Source organism: Pituophis catenifer, unplaced genomic scaffold (assembly GCF_029215685.1).
Source record: "Pituophis catenifer annectens isolate HBS135680 unplaced genomic scaffold, rPitCat1.0.hap2 SCAF_3, whole genome shotgun sequence".
NCBI classification, from domain to species: Eukaryota; Metazoa; Chordata; class Lepidosauria; order Squamata; family Colubridae; genus Pituophis; species Pituophis catenifer.
Window position 1 is genome coordinate 197,195,258 of NW_027256883.1, and position 21,083 is coordinate 197,216,340.

The window sequence follows — 21,083 nt, forward strand, 5'->3', positions numbered from 1 at the left end:
GATACGAAATCCAGCATGGTTATCTCGTTTGCTGTGTATACTGTCATTTTTGTGTATATAATAATAATAATAATAATAATAATAATAATAATAATAATAATAATAATAATAATAATAATGCATTGATGGTGAATTTGTCAATGCACTGCTTGAACGCCATCGGCATTGACAAGTGCATCAGTCAATTGCAAAAGGTGGCTTTTCTCAGAAAAGCTTCCATCTTGCAACAATGTCTGTAACATCATCAAACATCCAGATCTGTCTATCCCAGGTCCTTGGAAAGGACTCAATAGGTAAACAAAAATGCCAAACCCAGTCTGAATATCTGGCTGACCGTGTGACAAGCCATAATAATATAACAATATCAGCAAACGAAGATCTGATTTTCTGATGTTCTACCAACCCTAATGTGGATAAAACTTGGTTGGTATTTGTTTCTTCTATCTGCAATTTTTATACTGTTTCTATCAAACTGAAAGGTTTTTTTTTTTTTAGTAGCTGCTTATTTTAAATGTACAAAACCCTTGTGTGTAATTCCATTAGCTGCCCTACAGCACAGCAATCTACAGTTTCCCCGAGGCTGTTGTGAAATATTGATGAAATCCTTGCTTTTGTGGCTTCCTCTGATACACTAAACAGTTGTCTGATGTTAGTTGGACTTGAATGAAACTGTTCAGAGCTATATCAGTAGCGACGACTTCAAAGGCTGTTAGGCTGTTACTTTTTTTCCCCCTTTTTTTTTTAACAAACTGAAGTTTCAAAGCCTTTCCATGTAATACTTTAAAAAGAAAAAGAAAGTTCATATCAACTAAACCATATAATGGCATCTTACATGCACATATATTTCCCTCTATTGACACATTCATATTTTTGTCACTTAACTTTTTCATTTATAAGAAAAAGAAAGAGAGAGAGAGAGAGAGAGAGAGAGAAAGAGAGAAATGAAAGAAAGAAAGAAAGACAGAAAGAAAGAAAGTTATAGTTTGTATAGTCTGCACTTTAACATAGCCTAAAGGCATCAAAAGTCAAAATCTAGAAGAAGCTAGGAATGAACTGACAAAATAAATCTATTCCAGTTACCTGTCTGTTGGATGGTAAGCATATTTCTTTCCTTTTTCATGTTTTCCCATTCACCGCATAGGCACTGCAGGAAGCACTGAAGAAAGAGGAACATCTCAGCTAAGCTAATGTTCATTTTTCATATGAAGATCTGGGGCATTTTACATTCAAATGACAGAACACAAAAATATCTACCAACAATCCCTCTTCCCATCCTGTAAATTCTCTTCAAAAAAAAAAAAAAAGCGAGCACTACAAGTAATCCTTGATTGACAGTAAATCCTTGATTGACAATAAATCCTTGATTTACAACAGGTCGTTCCAAGTTACAACGGCACTGAAAAAAGTGACTTATGACTGTTTTTCACACTTAACGACTGTTGCAGCCTCCCCATGGTCATGTGATCGAAATTCAGATGCTTGTCAACTGACTCATATTTATGACAGTAGCAGTGTCCTGGAATTATGTGATCCCATTTAGTGACCTTCTGATAAGCAAAGTCAATGGGAAGCCAGATTCACTTAACAGCCCTTGGTACTAACTTAACAACTGCAGTGATTCACTTAACAATTGTGGCAAGAAAGGTTGCAAAGTGGGGGGGGGGGACTCACTTAACAAATGTTTCACTTAGCAACAGAAATTTTGGGCTCAATTGTGGTTGTAAGTCAAGGACTACCCGTACTTAGAGTTGTCCCTGCTAAATGTTAGTCCCAATGTCCCTGGGGCATTGAAATGCTCCCGGTTCGGACCGGATCGCCCGATCCGGTAGCGATGGTGGCGGGTGGTTCAGAGAACCAGTAGCAAAAATCCCTGCGGCTTTCTCTTCTGCTGAAAAAATGCTTTTAAAAGTAAAAAAAAAAGCCTCTGATGATCCCGCGGCTCAGCTGGGATCATCAGAGGCTTTTCAAAGCATTTTTTTACAACCTCTTCAGCTGAAGAGGTTGTAGAAAAAATGCTTTGAAAAGGAAAAAAAAAAGTTGGCCATGCCCACCCAGTCACATTACTCCCCCCCACCAAGCCACGCCCACAGAACCGGTAGTAACAAACTTTACATTTCACCCCTGCCCTGGGGAGCTAGAAAGATGGCTGCAGTTAACAGATTAACAGAGTTGGAAGGGACCTTTGCATACAGCCACACTATCTGCACCAGGAGTGAAATCCAGCAGGTTCTGACAGGTTCTGGAGAACCGGTAGCGGAAATTTTGAGTAGTTCAGAGAACCGGAAATTATCACCTCTGGCTAGCCCCAGAGTTGGGAGGGAATGGAAATTTTGCAATATCCTTCCCCCAGGAGTGGGGAGGGAATGGAGATTTTGCAGTATCCTTCCCCTGCCATGCCCACCAAGCCACGCCCACCAAGCCACACCACACCACACCCACCAAGCCACGCCCACAGAACTGGACCCTTGTTTTAAGACCTTTAAAAATTAAATGCTTTGAGGAGTGGGGTGAGAACTGATCATTCAGATCAGGGTCATCATACATGAATGGCAGCATAAGGTCTTGGAGTTTTCATTTTTCACTTTAGGTTTAAATGGTTAATGTTCCTCCTAATTCCCAAAATCTTAAGTGAGCCTATCTGGGTGATTCTTTCCTTGCTGCTGCCCCTTCCCCTTCCCCTACCTCCGTTTTATTTCACAACACACTCTATTACAACACACTCTGAGTTAAGTTGGCTTGGAGAGGTAGAGCGTGAACTGCCCCAAACCAGTGGATATCTGAATGGAAAGCTGACCTTGTATCTTGGCATTCTTAAGTGTAATAAATTCACCATTATATCAGGTTTCCCCAGGGGTGGGCTCTACTTATCTTTACTACCGGTTCGAAACAGGATCGCTCGTGCGCGCTCACTTCACTTTCACATGCACCTTGCTTCTGCGCATGCGCAGAGCACTGATGACAACATCCGGGGCGATGGGTGGGGCCTCCCGCTAGTTTTACTACCGGTTCTTGTAAACCAGTCTGAACCGGGGGCAACCCACCACTGGGTTGCCCCCAAAAGCAAACGTTAAACAGCTTGCCTTAAGAAGTTGTGAGAGCTTCAGCACTGGAAGCTTTCAAGAAGAGACTAGACTACCATCTGTCAGAAATGGTGTAGGGCAGAGGTGCTAGTCAGTCGGTTTTAAGCGGTTCACCTGAACCGGTAACTGAAATCATGGGTGGGCCTGTCCACCCACCCCGGCTCTATGCCATCCTATTTAGGCACATTTTTGAGGCCGGGAGCATGTGTGGAAGGTGCGCGTGCCAGCAAAGCACATGTGAGGTAAGCTTGGCGCATGTGTGGATGGGGCGCTCGCTCGCTCACATTTGCGAACCGGTAGGGAAAGTAAGTGAGTACCATCCCTGGTGTAGGGTCTTCTTGGGGGGGGGAATTGGACTACATGACCTACCAGGGGTGGGTTCCACTTACCTTTACTACCGGTTCACAACAGGAGTGTGTGCGCATGCTTCTGCACATGCGCAGATCACCCGTGATGACGTCGTGGCGGGTGGGCGGAGCCTCCCACCGGTTTTACTACCGGTTCTATAGAACCAGACCGAACCGGGAGCAACCCACCACTGTTGACCTACAAGGTCCCTTCCAACTCTGTTAATCTGTATCGGTATAGGTGTGCTCTGAAGCTGCAAGTGTTGCCATCTCAGTTGTGATTTGAGCAAGAGGACGTGTGTAAGAGAGTAAAAGAGAAAGAGAGACAGAGAGAGAGACAGAGACCTAGACAGAAATAGAAAAAGAGGTGGAAAAAAAGCACAATATCCATATTTAGAAGGTTCCACCTGCCAAAGAAGATATTCTTCCAATCGTTTGCCTTCTTAGACTGTTTTCATCTCTGCCGCCGAAGCATCTCTTACTGTAACTTGCACCTGCAAGACATTTCAATCTTCTGTTCATTGTAAAAAAAAAAAAAAAGAATAAGCTGAGGTTTACTTGAAAGAAAGGCCTTGCAACTAATTACAACAGAGAAAATGATTTTAAGAATTCCTTTTGGATGCAGGAGATAAATTTCTCGGGGTATTGTATTCTAGATTTGGGGGGAGTAAATATTTATTCCGAGATTACAGATTCCAAAATTCCTACTGAAATGTCTTTTCACACCCCCACCTTTGATTGCCTACTGTTTTAGCTTTTGGGGGTGGTTATGTGGGGGGGAGAGGCAGCCATAATGTTTTCAGTGAAATAGCAATTGTTACCTCTCTGCTTCTGCCTGGCAGCGCCCCCTTGTGGAAAATCACTTATGTCTCTTCTGTGAGCATCATTTTAGTACCAATAGCTCCCTATAGTAAAAAGTGAATTGTGATGGGAAGAAAGAAAAACAGAGTACAGGTTGGGCCATTTCATATCATAGCACTATGGGACCTCATAGAGGTCCTCATCTCACAATAGCAAACATAGGAGTAATTTATATCAGTTGACATTATGAACAAAATAAGTCTCCATTCGGAGCAGATTGAACTGCATCACTTTGGCTGAGAGTTAGAGAGTTAGAGAAGCCCAATAGAGGTTGATTTTCTGGTGTAACTGAATGAATTTTGCACATTTCTCTCTCTGTATATCAAGGATGTACCTGAAATCAGAAATGCCAAGTAGCTGCTTCTTTTTTTTTTTTTTCCTTAATGGCTGTCACTCGATAAATTGTAATCAATTAAATCTACATCCATTTGATTAAGGCTAAAAGAATAATTGTAAAGAAAAAAAATCCTCAAGTTTGGATCTTAAAATAGCACAGGAATTTTTCACAGCTGGCATCTGCTTTGTCAAATTTAGAAAGATTAAGATGGACCCGTATTGCATTGGGTAGCAAGAATTGCCATCTGCATCTATCCAGACAGCTTTTCACAAAAGCCAGCTAGCAAGGATGCTTACTAGCCTTTCCTAGTTTATCTGAATATTCTCCATTTTCCTCTCTAAGAAGATTGGCATATTTACAAAAGGTCTGGATTACAGTCACCCAATGTTTTTTTTTTTATATATTCCAAATGCATATAGAACAGAAATGGAACCCAGAATAATCCTGGTAAATAAAAATGATGCCAGAGGCTAATTCTTTTGTTTCTGGCCTGATATTGTCCCATTTATTTTATTTGTATTAGAAGAACTTTAACATTATATGGTCAGATGGGCAAGAAATGTGCTGGACAGCAAGCAAGGTATCTGCGGGCACAGAGGGGACATGATGTTGTGTCCAAATGGCGCATTGCTCTTTAAAATGACCCTGAGTTGCTTTTTCAAAAAGCAACTGGAGTTTTGTTTCTCCTTGAAGATGTTTTGGTTCTCATCCAAGAAGCTTCTTCAGTTTTTTTACGGAACTAAAGAAGATTCTTGGGTGAGGAGCAAAACATCTTCAAGGAAAAACAAAGTTGCCTTTTGAAAAAACACCTTTGGGACACTCGTGACCTGGATGACTGAGAATCTCCACAGATGTCTTTAAAGTCACCAGCATATGAGTATTAAGGCTGTGTCAAGATTGGGGATTTGTGGCAAAATGTAATCCAGATTCCCAGGAGGCAGGAGCTGCATTTGAGAGAATGGCATGCAGCTCCTGCCTCCTGGCAAATTTTAGATAGTTTAGTTGGGAGGAAGAGAGTCAAGATATAGTAGCTCCTCTCTAGAAATTCTCAGAGCATATCTTTACAATACAAGTTGTTGTTGTTAGTTGTGAAGTCATATCCGACCCATCGCGACCCCATGGACAGTGTTCCTCCAGGCCTCCCTGTCCTCTACCATCCTCTGGAGTCCATTTAAGCTCACGCCTACTACTTCAGTGACACCATCCAGCCACCTTGTTCTCTGTCGCCCACTTCTTCTTTTGCCCTCAATCTTTCCCAGCGAGTCTTTCCTTCTCATTAGGTGGCCAAAGTATTTGAGTTTCATCTTCAGGATCCATCTAAAGAGCAGTCAGGGTTGATCTCCTCTAGGACTGACCAGTTTGTTCGCCTTGCAGTCCAAGGGACTTGCAGGAGTCTTCTCCAGCACCATAGTTCAAAGGCCTCCATTCTTTGGCGCTCAGCCTTTCTAACGGTCCAACTTTCACAGTCATACATTGCAACTGGGAACACCATCGCCTTGACTATATGCACTTTTGTTGGCAGGGTGATGTCTCTGTTTTTAAGTATGCTGTCTAGATTTGCCATAGCTTTCCTCCCCAGGAGCAAGCGTCTTTTAATTTCTTGGCTGCAGTCCCCATCTGCAGTGAGCTTGGAGCCCAGGAAAATAAAACCTGTGCAATACAAGTAGTTTGCTTTGGTTTTGCAAGATTTCTCTTTATAGGCAAGGAACAATAAAGGAAACTGGTAGCAATTCTGTGTGTTTTTCCTGGTTTTTGGAGCCTGACAGGATTAGATTCTCAGGCAGATTCGCTGAACTGAATCACATTTCCAAGTCAGATAGTGTAATGGTTTGTGAGAAAGTCCTTGAGAGACAGGAGGAGGAGGAAGAGGAACAGTAGAGAAGGCAAAAGTTAGATTTTGCACTCATGTCAGAAGTCATGAGGCACTTTCAGGTTGAAAGGATTAGCTGGTGACATCACTATTGCCCGGAGGATGCCCAAAATGGGAGCTCCTTTCATGATTCCAGCAGGAGCTGGAGTGAAGGACGAGAGCTCACCATGCACCAGATCAGCATTCGGGTCTCAAACATGGGCTTGCTAACCTCCACCTCAGTGTCCTAACCATGAAAGCAACCATGCTCCCAAACAGTTAGATAAGAGGCATGTTAGCCTACAAAAGGAATGTGACAAATGTCTCAGAAGGGACCCTCCCCAGCTTCTTGGATTGTAAAGTCAAGGGGGGGTTACTGTAACCTGACAATAAAGGTAGTGTTTTTGTCTGGACTACCTCTAACACAAGGATGTCAAACTCAAGGCCCAAGGGCTAAATCCGGCCCATGGAGTACTTAGATCTGGCCCACAGGGCCATCCTGGAAACAGCAAAGGACTGGCCCACAGTGCTTCTGCCAGCAAAAACGGAGCGCCGTTTTCACTGGCAGAGGATTTCAGGAGCTCATTTTCGCTGGCAGAGCGCTCGAGCCACCACAGACACACCCAACACGAGTGATGTTGAGCTGGTCACGCCCACCATGACCACGCCCACCCCAGCCCCAGAGGTCAAACAAAACCCTGATGTGGCCCTCAATGAAATCAAGTTTGACGCACCTGCTCTAAGGGCTAACAGATTGTTGATTTGAATCAAATTATCAAACAGGAATCGGTTGCCTCTAAATTGATCTAGCGATTCAGTGGCCATTTAAACATGTATAACAAGGCTTTCTTTCCAGATTTAATTTGTTGTCCTAATCAGATCTGAACCAAATGTGTTCAGAGATCCAGACAAGTGGGGGGAAAATGTGAGTGGAATCGAAGCAGTAATTTAGATTTAATCTGATGGAATCTACACATCTGTAATGAACAGGGTTGTATTCTGTTTTTTGGCAAGGGTGTTTTCGTCAGAATTGTTGAATGGATCAAATATAGGCAACGTATTTCCCGAAACAAACAAACAATATGCAAATGTTGCAGAAAAACGGATTGGAATTTCATCAGCGCAATTATGTAGGGTTGCTATATGCTCCCAGAAAAAATATGTAGCTGATTTAAGGAGTGGCAGACAGATGTTTCATGTATACCCAGCACTCTTCAAAGTTTCCTTTTGTCTTAGAATCCAAAACATTGTACAGCTTTACTTAAATGTTTCTTAGAAAAATTCCCATTACAGACGGCTATTGTCATTTCTGGCACACAGAATTAATTACTTTTAATTTTCATGGTTATTGCTAGCATACATATTTTATTGAGATTTTAAATATGTTTTATTATAAACCATTAAAAAGAAACATACACAAACACACACAGCAAAAATGTTCTATCGGGAGATCCCAAAACAAAACAAAACATATCATCTCACAACGGTGTCTGCATATTTATGTTAAAAAATACTTTTCTAAAATACAAAAAAGAAAAAGAAAAAAAAAGTCACGGCCCATCCCTGAACACAATTCCCTTATAATATAGCAAGAAAAGCAACGGTGTAAATGTGTACGTTGTCTTTCCCACTAGAGCTAGCCAAATCTGTCAGTTTCTAATTTTTCCAGTCTACTGGTTGTTCTGCCTTCTTTCCACATCGCTATGCAATATTTTAAAACATATTTACATCACAGTTTCACATCTCTTTCAAATAGACAAATTTGCCCATTCTGGGTTTCTCCCCCCCCTCTCCTTTAACACTTTTGTGCAAGCTTTTCCTGTTATAAACATTTCACTGTTGTTGTTGTTTTATTTTGATTAAGTTGGAGGACAAGCTAGATTGTTTGATTCCAGCTGGTTTACAGTTTAAAGTTTTAAAGAGAAACCAAAAGTTAAACTGTTTCATGCATTTCAATCTGATGCTTTGGAAGGCACGGTGGCCTTGGCTGAAGTAACTTTCTCAAGTCATTACAGTGGCTGAGCCTTTCCATAGAAGAGAAGGAGGAGATTTTTATTCTACCTTTATAAAGTAATCCTCGATTTACAACAGTTCATTTAGTGACCAAAGTTACAACGGCCTTGAAAAAAGTGACTTATGACAATTGTTTACACTTATGAACTTTGCAGCACCCCCACAGTCACATGATCAAAAATTCAGACACTTGGCAACTGGTTCATATTTATGAAGGTGTCCCTGGGTCATGTGATCAAGTTTTGTGACCTTCTGACAAGCAAAGACAATGGGGAAGCCAGATTCACTTAACAACCATGTCACTAACTTAACAACTGCAGGGATTCACTTAACAACTGTGGCAAGAAAGGTTGTAAAATGGGGGCCAAATTCACTTCATAAGCGTTTTGCTTAGTAACAGAAATGTTGCGCTCAATTGTGGCTATAAGTCAAGGGCTACCTGTACATGTGGCTCAGTGGTGGGTTTCAAAAATTTTTACTACCCGTTTCTGTGGGCGTGGCTTGGTGGGCGTGGCATGGCTTGGTGAGCGTAGTTTAATGGGCGTGGCAGGGGAAGGATACTGTAAAATCTCCATTCCCACCCCACTCCAGGGGAAGGATACTGTAAAATCTCCATTCCCACCCCACTCCAGGGGAAGGTTACTGCAAAATCCCCATTTCCTCCCAATCAGCTGGGACTTGGGAGAATAGATGGGGGCGGGGCCAGTCAGAATTTTTACTACCGGTTCTCCGAACTACTCAAAATTTCCACTACCGGTTCTCCAGAACTGGTCAAAACCTGCTAAAATTCACCTCTGATGTGGCTGCTTCAAAAGCTGCTCCCAGGGCTGCATGCATCTTGAGTCTGCCCGTTACAACTTTCACTGCAGCTGCACATACTTGGCAAAAGACACAGCTGCTTTAATAAGTAAAAAAAAAAAAGGACTGTGTGGCTTTTGCTGCCACGCTTTATAAAGAACCCCATTCAAGGGCTTTCCAGGATCTTACCAGTCCTAATAACAATTTAAATTTTTTTCCCCTCACCTACTGTCTCCTGCTGCTCTACTCGCCTAAGCGCTATGCGGATAATAATGGCATCTTAAGGGAAATTGGGATCTCTGAATGAAAATATGCAGATGGCGTTTGGGCTTTGCCGGGATTAGTAGTGTTATTTTGGAGGGAAAAAAAAATACTGTCTCTTTCCTGGCAAAAACTACACTTTCCAGACTTAGGGAGAGAGGGATGTGTGCCTTTATTTAAAGAAATCTTGCTATATAGGGAAAAACAATGTTTGTCGTACTGAAAATACTAATTGAAAGCCCAATGAAGAAATGCGTGTTTTAAAAATAAAGAAGAAAAAAAGGCTGTACTAAAATTCAGTGTTGAAATGCTAGTATGTAATTTATTGTTCAGCCAACATGTGAAGCTTCATTGCACAACTTTTCAAGTTCAGATATGTTGCTATTAAATGGACTATTTAAATTTTTTTTTATCCTGCCTTTATTTTATTTTTTTTATAAATAAATCAAGGTAGCAAACATACCTGGTACTCCTTCCTCCACTTGTTTTCCCACAATAACATACCTGTGAGGCAGGGGTGGGTTCTACTTACCTTTACTACCTTCTGCGCATCGGCAATCTGCACATGCACAGATTGCCAATGACAACATCCGGGGCGGTGGGCGTGGCTTCCCGCCACTTTTACTACTGGTTCTTGCAAACTGGCCCGAACCCGGGGCAACCCACCACTGCTGTGAGGTGAATTGGGCGGAGAGGGAGTGAGTTTCCTAATTTCTAGCCTGGTGCCTTAACCAGTAAACCAAACTGGCTGTACCACCAGGGCAGGGGTCCCCAATCCCTGGGCCACGACCCACTACTAGACCATGGCCTATTTGGAATTGGGCCACGTGAGTGGCTGACCAGAGCGCACATGCATGCAGCTCAAAAGAGCAGCGGGCCGGTGGGTAATCACAGGCGTGCACCCTGCCCCACCGGTCACACAAGTCAAGTTGTGCAAGTATGCTGCCTTGCCACTCACACAAGGGCTGTAAGCACCATCATCTGGGCCGCTAAGCCGCAAACGTTGGGGACTGCTGCACTAGGGTTATTTGTGCAACCCCGCTATACTGATAGTCCTCAAGTTATTACCACAATTTAGATCAGAACTTATGTTGCTAAGTGAGTTGTTGTTAAGTGAGTTAAGCCTGATTTTATTACCTTTTTGCCATGGTTAGTATATCACCATGGTCATTAAGTGAGTCACACCATCATTAAATGAATCTGGCTTCGCCCATTGACTTTGCTTGTTGGAAGTCTTCCTGGGAAGGTCACAAATGGTAATTCTATGAACCTGGGATGCTGTAACCATCATCAATCCATGCCAGGGGCCAAGGGACCAGATTTTGAATGTGTGATTTCAGGCAGTTGTAAGTGTGAGAACTAGTCATAAGCCACTTTTCTCAGTGTTACATTAACTTCACATGGTGATCAAATGAATGGTTGTAAGTTGAGGATTGCATGAAATATATTAGTAGGGGCAGAGGGAACAACAGAGAAAGGGAACACTTTCATTTTACAGTACAGTTTAGATTAAGTTACAGTAGTGGCCAAAATTGTGGAAACCTTTTGGGAAAAGTGTATTTTCTAAAACTAGCTATTAACACCACTTTTTTTGGAGTAGTACCATAAAATTATATATCAATGGAAAGATAATTTAATCAAGAATGTAATGCAATAACTTTTATGAAGGATTCGATATTGGAATAGCAGTTGCAGTATAAAGAAGAAAAGTGAAATGGAGAAAAAATGAGATATATAAAAATTATCACCATAGAAAAAAAGAGATATACAAAAATTATCACCATGTCAGTTAATACTTAGTTGGGTAACCTTTAGCATGAATTATGGCCTTATAACGTCTTCCCATGGAGTGAACCAAGTCTTTTAGTTTTGCAGCTGTTCTAATGTGAAACCAAGATTGAATTATTGCTTCTATCAACTGGGTTTTATTGCTGGGTCGCTTCTGACTAACAAGTTTCTTTAGTTGGCTCCATAGATTTTCAATTGGGTTAAGGTCTGGGCTATTCCCAGGCCATTCCAACAGTGGAATATGATTATCTTGAAACTCAAAAAAAAAGTGGTGTTATTAGCCATCAAACCTCAAAAATACACTTTTCCCAAAAGGTTTCCACAATTTTGGCTACCACTGTATGTCATAAACACAGTGTTGATATCCAAGGTAAATTAGTCTCAAAGGTGTTTTTTTCTTCAAAAGGCCAATGGACTGTTTTTTTTTTTCCTTGAGGAAGAAGAAAACATTTCGCTTCTCACCCAAGAAGCTTCATCAGTTCTGATTCAGAATATGATGAAGTTTCTTGAATGAAAGCACCTTTGAGACAACTATGATCTGGATGATTGAGAATCTCCACAGACAAGGTAATTAGTATTGCAGGCATAATATTGTTCTGCCCTTGAGTAGCATGCATGGATGTTAATTTGTTCTAAAACCTGCTGCTAAAAAGTTGATTGGTACTAAGTTAAGGAACTCTGATATACCATCCCCTTCTTTGAATTGGCACGATCCACATTTCTGAGTTTAGGCATACTACTCCAATGCTAACTATGGAGGCAGAAAGAGTAGATCACCACTGAATACCGGTATGAACCAGATCGCAGCATATCCAAACATGAGGATCTTTGTAAAATTGGAAAAACAGGGTAGCTAATCTCTTGAATTAAAAATAACGGGGCTGGATAGATCAATGGTACCTTTGGTTTTCTATTGTGGAATTAAATATGGTCTCGCATCCACTTACAAAACATCCTATGATCTGGGTTTTTTTAAAACACAATATTTTTAACATATCGTTACTCCAAATTGAGCAAGCTTTTATGATGAATCCATCTAAATCTTCTGGAACGTCAAAGGGCAACTAGCATTTTGTAAAGAATGAACCCAATATTGCAAAGTTTTTTTCTATATCTAGATTGCCCTTGCTCGAGAAATACATTTTTTGCGCAAATAAACTGATTGCACAAAATGGCCTTAATTTGTGTACTGAAAGGGTTGCAACTATGTTCTTTTTAAAAAAAAAAAAAAAAGATGAAAGTTGTTCTATCAGAAGCTCTTTTACTAATCAAGCATTCTGATGAATTAATCTCCTGCATTTCAATTTATATGACAATTTCCATATGGTGGAACCTTAAGGAAATCATTTGGAGGGCTCTCTGCACATTCATTAACTACTGTGAGAATCTGTATTTTAACTGCTTTAAAATACCAAAGCAAATGAATAATTTTTGGGGGGGCGGCGGGGGGAGAGGGAAAGTGCTTTTAAATATATATGTAAATATACAATCAGGTATTTCCTTCCTTCCTTCCTTCCTTCCTTCCTTCCTTCCTTCCTTCCTTCCTTCCTTCCTTCCTTCCTTCCTTCCTTCCTTCCTTCCTCTCCCCCTCCCTTTTTTTTTATAAAAAAAAATTATTTGCATTCTAATCTAATTCAATTGTTTGGTGGACTTTTTGATGGAGCCTTCCAATCTTTGGTTCATGTTGCATGTTCATTGCTTACACGGAAGGAGTTTTAAGAACAACAAATCTCTCAGTTCTTGCTTTGTAAAGGTTATAGTATACATGTCAAAGCGTAGTTTGAATTTTTTTTCCTGTATTGTGAAGAAGTAGTTAACACTGGCTATTACATTTGCTTTTGTACACTGGTTCACTTAAGAGAATAGAATAGAATAGAATTCTTTATTGGCCAAGTGTGATTGGACACGCAAGGAATTTGCCTTGGTGCGTATGCTCTCAGTGTACATAAAATAAAAGATACATTCGTCAGGAATCATAAGGTACAACACTTAATGATAGTCATAGGGAACAAATAAGCAATCATATTAGGAAACAGTCAATTTAAGAGAACATAAAAATATCACTAGGAAAGAATAGTAGAAAACAGCAAGAGAAATGTACCAACAGGTAGTCCTTGACTGTTAAAATTGTTTGTGTAATGATTGTTCAAAGTTACAACGGCAGTGAAAAAAATAACTTATGACTGTTTTTCGCACTTACAACCATTGCATCATCCCCATGGTCACGTGATCAAAATTCAGATGCTTGGCAACTGACTCAAATTTATGACGATTGCAGTGTCCCAGGATCATGGGGTCCCCTTCTGCGACCTTCTGACAAGCAAAGTCAATGAGGAAGCTAGATTCATCTAAGAACCATGTTACTAACTGAACAGCTGCAGTGATTCACTTAACAACTGCGGCAAGAAAGGTCATAAAGTGGGGCAAAATTTACTTAACAAATGTCTTACTTAACAACATACATTTGAGGCTCAGTTGAGGTCCTAAGTCGAGGACTACCTGTATTCATAAAAATAAAATTAGCGATTGCGTTGAGATTTTAGATCAACCTCTCAGGGGCTGCCACAAAGAAGAAGGAATCAAGCTATTCTCCAAAACACCTGAAGGCAGGACAAGAAGAGATGGATGGAAACTAATCAAGGAGAGAAGCAACTTAGAACTAAGGAGAAATTTCCCAACAGTTAGAACAATTAATCAGTGGAACAACTTGCCTCCAGAAGTTGTAAATGTTCCAACATTGGAAATTTTTAAGAAGAGATTGGATAACCATTTGTCTGAAGTGGTGGCCTAAGCAGGGGGTTGGACTAGAAGACCTCCAAGGTCCCTTCCAATTCTTGTTATTCTATTCTATCCTATTCTAAAATAATGTCTCGGAACAATCCCAAGCATAAAAACAGACTCTTGATTTTGGTAAAATTTTAGATTAGTCAGATGATGAAGCTGAAATTACAGCTAAAATTGGCTTGACAAGTTAACACGTTAACTTTCTAATTCATGCTTTGAGGATAGTATGATAGCTTCTAATAGTTAAAATTGGCCAAAGTGTATTGGCAGAGTGGGATTTTAGCTTATTCCAATCTTAACAAGTCCCAAATAGAAATTGCTACAACATGATAGCCATTTAGAATTGGCAGTATTGGGCTTGACACAGCAGTTTGGCTCTGTGGACTGAATCCAGATTAAATTAGTTTAATTTGAGTCCCACTGAAATTAATGGACCAAGGTAATGATGATTTAACTAATGCCCCATTGATTTCAGTGTGAACTATATGCAACTAAGCTAAGATGGATTTAACCCAATATTCAGCAGATCCATATGTGACATATGCAGCTAAATTCATAGAGGGACTCTAAGGGATTTCCATCTAATTTTCCATGCAATTACCATCATTTATTCAAATGCCATGATTATTTGATGAACCCATGGCCATCTCCATTCAGGATGAGATACAAAATTATAACTATTTTATCCTTATAAGCTAAATGAAAATGTTATGGTATTCGTATGAGAATGAACCATATCCTTCTTTGGAATATGTTTCACAATTTAGGAATAAACTATTATATCGTAGAAAATTTTCAGAGTAGAAACTATGCAAAAAAAAAAGTATCTTTTCATTGAAAATATTAATTTTTGATTTAAAAAACATTATGAAAAACAGTGATTCTGCAAATGAGTATATTGTGTACAATTCTGTGTAGCATTCATTTGTTCTATCGTCTCAAGCATTCTGAAGGGTTATCATGTTGACAACATTGTTGTACCTGAAAATACGCCCTAGAAGCAGGAATACTTTATTTGGCCAGTTGAAATTTTTTCAAGTGAGCTAATATCCATATGATCATGTAATTTTAATGGGCTTAATAGGATCTCAGATATTAATTTTTCTGACTGTTCCATTAAGAGGTAGTTAGAATTTGACTACTATTATTAACTCCAAATGTCTATAAGATATAAAGAATAATGATTGCCTGTTAATAAAACCAGGAAGTCTTCCCGGATTTTTCACATCTTGTGCTAACAGTCCATAAAAATAGAAGATTAACCAAACTCTAGTAAGGAAGCAACTAGAAAAATGAATGTTCCATGTTTTTATTTGACCTATTTCACATATTTTGATATTCCTTTTCAGGTTATGTCCAAGAGGATGATTTGAAAGATGAGGAAGACATAAAAGAGGAGGAAGACGATGATGATGAGAGCAATTCAACGGCTCATCTTCAGGGTAGCAATGACCCAGGAACAGATGAAGAACATGAAACTGGTCCTGATCCAAGAGGAAACTTAAGCTACCAGAATTCCCCAGGGAGTCATATCTCCAATCAGGATGCAGAAAACGAATCCTTGCTCAGTGATGCTAGCGACCAGGTGGCAGACATTAAAAGCCTCTGCTCCAGGGAGGCATCGGACGCCAAAGGCAATATCCATCCCAAACATCCAACGGAAGCACACAGCTGCATGGATAAAATGACAGCTGTCTATGCTAACATCCTTTCAGATTCTTATTGGACAGGTTTGGGACTGGGGCTCAAACTGTCCAGTTCTGATAAGAGGTCATGCGACAATAGAAACGGAGCAAGCAAAAGTGACTTTGATTGGCATCAGGATGCCTTGACCAAAAGCTTGCAGCAGAGTTTACCAGTCCGGCCACTCTCCAAGCCAAACCTTTTCAGCTCAGTCCAGCTGTATAGGCAAAGCAGCAAAATGTGCGGAACTGTATTCACAGGTGCTAGTAGGTTTCGGTGTAGGCAGTGCAGCGCTGCCTATGATACCTTAGTTGAGCTTACTGTCCATATGAACGAAAGTGGCCATTACCAAGATGACAACCATAAAAAAGACAAGCACAGATCTACCAGCTATTCCAAGCCCCGGAAAAGGGCTTTTCAGGACATGGATAAAGAAGATGCTCAGAAAGTTCTGAAATGTATGTTCTGTGGTGACTCTTTTGACTCTCTTCAAGATCTGAGTGTTCATATGATCAAAACAAAACATTACCAAAAAGTGCCTTTGAAGGAGCCGGTACCTACCATATCTTCCAAGATGGTGACTCCAAATAAGAAACGTGTGTTCGACATTAATAGGCCTTGCTCTCCAGATTCGACCACGGGATCTTTTGCTGACACATTCTCTTCTCATAAGAATGCCAACCTGCAGCTATCGTCTAACAATCGTTATGGCTACCAGAACGGTGCCAGCTACACGTGGCAGTTTGAAGCATGCAAATCACAGATTCTCAAGTGCATGGAATGTGGGAGCTCCCACGATACTTTGCAGCAACTCACAACCCACATGATGGTCACGGGTCACTTCCTGAAAGTCACCAGCTCAGCTTCCAAGAAAGGGAAACAACTTGTTTTGGATCCCTTGGCTGTGGAAAAAATGCAGTCGCTTTCTGATGCATCAGCCACTGACAGCCAGCATTCAAAACCCTCCAGTAATTCATCAACTGATTCTACAGCTCCTGCTTCAGAGCTAAAAAAGGAAAGTAAGCAAAATAAATCTGAGGAAGCGAACAAAGATGAAAAAGGGGTAAAAAATGAAGACTACGAAGACGCACTTCAAAAACCACTGGACCCGACAATGAAATATCAGTATCTCCGGGAGGAAGATTTAGAAGATGCTTCAAAAGGTGGTGGAGACATTTTGAAGTCTTTGGAAAACACTGTTACCACAGCCATCAATAAAGCTCAGAATGGAGCACCCAGCTGGAGTGCGTATCCCAGCATCCATGCAGCATACCAGCTCTCGGAGGGAACAAAGCCTTCCTTACCGGTGGGGTCCCAAGTTTTGCAAGTTCGACCAACAGTCAGTAATAAACTGAGGCCTATTGCTCCAAAATGGAAAGTGATGCCTATAGTACCCATGACAGCCAATATAGTCCAGTGTAGTCAGTTGAAAAAAGAAGGAGACCCCAAGAAGGAAATGCATAAGGACTACATTAAAGATGGCAACAAGACAGATATGGTTCCACCGTATCAGAATGAAGGAGATTCTCCTCCTCAGGCTGAGATGTGTGTAGAGCCCAAAAAGTCAGAGCTAAGTCCTTTGAAGGAGGAACACAAGACAAAGGAAGAGGAAGAAAAAATAAAAACGAAGGATTCTGTGACATCATCTCTCAGCAATGGATGCCCTACTGGGAACCACACTTCAGAGCTGCCTGGTTTAAATCCCCTCAGCGCCCTGCAGTCTGTGCTGAACAACCATCTGGGCAAAGCAAATGAGCCTTTGCGACCTCAGTCAAACTCCAGCCCCAGTTCAAGTTCAACATCTTTGTTCCACAAACCAAATTTAAATATAATAGAGAAGCCTGTTCTGTCTCCTGTGTCAACGCCGGCTAAACCTGCAAATGTTACATCTCGGCGTTACGTGTTTGAGAACAATGATCAGCCAATTGACCTGACAAAATCAAAAAATAAGAAAGGGGAATCTGTTCAGGCCCAGTCTTGTACTTCCCCACCTCAGAAGCATGCTCTGTCTGACATTGCAGACATGGTCAAAGTCCTTCCCAAAGCAACAACCCCGAAACCTGCTGCTTCATCCAGAATCCCATCCATGAAACTGGAAATGGATGTTCGGCGTTTCGAAGATGTCTCTACAGAAGTCTCCACTTTGCATAAAAGAAAAGGAAGGCAGTCCAACTGGAATCCTCAGCATCTCCTGATTCTGCAAGCGCAATTTGCATCCAGTCTCTTCCAAACATCGGAGGGTAAATATTTATTGTCAGATCTGGGCCCTCAAGAACGCATGCAGATTTCCAAGTTTACGGGGTTGTCCATGACTACCATCAGCCATTGGCTGGCAAACGTCAAGTACCAGCTCAGAAAAACTGGGGGGACAAAGTTTTTGAAAAACATGGATAAAGGACACCCCATCTTTTATTGCAGTGACTGTGCATCTCAGTTTAGAACCCCATCGACGTACATCGGCCATTTAGAATCCCATCTAGGTTTCCAAATGAAAGACATGAACAAGCTGGCTGTGGAGCAGCAAACCAAGGTAGAGCAAGACATTTCCAGAATTTCAGTTCAAAGATCTCCTGAAACAATAGCTGGAGAAGAGGACACAGACTCTAAGTTCAAATGTAAGTTGTGCTCTCGGACATTTGTGAGCAAACATGCTGTAAAACTTCATCTAAGTAAAACGCACAGCAAGTCACCAGAACATCATTCACAGTTTGTAGCAGAAGTGGATGAAGAATAACTCCTAAGGTATGCATGCCTTAACTGCAAAAGAAAGAAAAAAAAAAGTGTTTTAATGTCATGTTAATCAAAGGAAGGGCTCTTAAAGCACTTCTGCTTTATTTAAAGAAAACATTACCTTCCAAAATGCCCATTTCTTTTCAGACATTGGCTTCTCTGTCTGTAATTGTTGCATGATGGGACAAATTTTGCATGGACAGCTGCTTCCATCAGCCTGTTTCCATGATGAAAAAAAAAAAAAAAACCTTTACACGTTGCCTTTTTCCCAGGCATGTGCTCTTAAAGGCAAAGAGACCTCTGCCAAGAAAAGATTTGGCACTCTTGCTTGCTGTTGATACCATGTTCCTATTTAGCAAACTTAGCCCTGTAAAGCTTTCAGTAGAAAAAGCAAAGCATGCTGGACGTTTCATTCTAATGATTTCCCAATGAAATTGTGTTTGCTTGTAGTATTTGAAGCAACTATGTCCCCCTTTGGTCTGAGCGCAACAGCAAGAGGCACTACAAACTGATGTTTCAATGTCCGGTTTTCAATAATGGGATTCCCTTGCTTAATTTTAATAACCTTATGAATTCAAGAGCCTTTTGTTCTCATTCCCACCCCTCACTGTTCAATGCTGGTGAAATATCAAGCCTGTTTTGGGGATTGCTGTCTATGGATCAACAGGAATAATCATATCATTCTCCTTTTGGGGACTGGAGGGAGAACGTGAGGATATTAAGAAAGTCCAAACTTCAGTGATAGACATAATATCCTTAGTCCCTGTTATCTCCAGCTGGTGTCTCTCATCAGTTCATAGTTCTTAGAAAGTTATTCTCAACAGGCAAGCCTGAATTGTGTTTGCAAAGCTGTTGCCAGCCTGACAAATTTAAACAAATGTTTTCACCTCCAGATTTCACCAGCCCTTAGGATGATGCTGATTAAATATGCCCCCAATACATTAAAAAAAAAAAGCAATCTATAACTATTAGGCTAAACTCTGAAACATATTTCTTCTTCTCTTTTTCATTTTCTTTTCTTTGAGATCCCTTAATCTAGGATTACGTAACATTTCTGGGCTGGGGGCAAATAGTGATAGCATGTGGTAGCCACATTCACAAAATGGCTGCCACGAGAGATTTGGCCTTTCTGTAAAATGGCTGCTGTGAAAAGGATGGAGAATCCCATGTATCCATTTACTAGAAGGAAATTAGCACTCAATAGGTTCTTATTGAACCCAAAGGTATTGCTATAAGTAATTGTAATGATAGAGGCTGGTGTTTTGCTTTGCAGCATGTTCATCTTCTATTAAATTTGTTTTGTTAAAGTATTCCTTTTTTAAAAGTGGGGGAGAAATCAAGTGAGATAGGCAGCTTAACAGGGACCAAGAGGTGCAATTGTAGCCATGTCAGTATCTGGAAGTACAGATAGTCCTCAACATACAGCCACAATTGAGCCCAAAATTTCTGTCATTAAGCGAGACATTGTTAAGTGAATTTTGCCCCATTTTACAACTTTTCTTGCCACAGTTGTTAAGTTAGCAATGTTTGTTAAGTGAATCTGGCTTCCCCATTGACTTTGCTAGTCAGAAGGTCTCAAAAAGTGATCACATGACCCCAGGACACCACAACAGTCATAAATATGAAGCAGTTGCCAAGCATCTAAATTTTGATCACATAACTTTGGGGATGTTGCAATAGTCGTAAGTGTGAAAAACGGTCTTAAGTCACTTTTTTCAGTACTGTTGTAATTTCGAACGGTCACTAAATGTCCTTTTGTAAGTCGAGGATTACCTGTACACACTGATTATCCTGTTTTAATAGTAAACAATTGGTGCTCAGCTGATTTGAAAAGCAGTATAAGTCTGTAGCCTGGTAAAAAGTACAGAGAAAAGCAACGGGAGTTATTGTATATATTAAGACTGTACAATTTTTCATTTCATCAATTCAAATTAGCAAACATTTTGGGATTCAATGTATGAACTTGATTCGGATTGAATCCAATAATCCAATTTAGATTTGGGGGGTAAAAAAGTTTTCTCCACATGGACAATCAGATTTCTGAATCAAACTGACCCGATTCATCCTTTCAGATTTCAAACTTCATTGGATTGTTCAGTCTACTTCAACAATTCAGATTGGACTGATCGTATTCTTTGAACTGATTTGACAAATCAGAGCAGACCCTATTTGCACAGGCCTAATATTTATTAGGTTTTATAGAACTTTCCTATGTCTGTTGTGCTTTAGCATAAAATAAAAACCAATCAAAAAGAAACCTTAAAATGCTGTAATAATAATAAAAAAAAAACCTTGAATGTCAATTTCTCGCATTTTTTGGTATCATTCTCCAGGGAGAGATGCATATTATTCCCCTTTGTATAATACGTGAAAGCACAAAAAATACAAAACAATATACTTCCTCCTCCTTCACTAAACTGTGCAGATAGTCCTCGACTTATGACCATTCGTTTATTGGCCATTTTGAAATTACAAAAGTGCTGAATTACAACTGGTCCTCACACTTATAACCATTGTAGCATCCCCATGGTCATATGGATCAAAATCTGGGC

General features: G+C 40.4%; 1 protein-coding gene across 1 annotated transcript in view; it reads left to right on the forward strand.

The window, feature by feature from the left end:
• The window catches only part of TSHZ2 (teashirt zinc finger homeobox 2), a 294,930-nt gene extending 276,395 nt beyond the window's left edge, over positions 1-18,535 (forward strand). Inside the window, exon 2 of the mRNA XM_070940053.1 lies at positions 15,468-18,535. Within this exon, the coding sequence (XP_070796154.1) occupies positions 15,468-18,535 (3,068 nt within the window). The remainder of the gene's footprint in view (positions 1-15,467) is intronic.
• Positions 18,536-21,083: the final 2,548 nt, after the last annotated feature.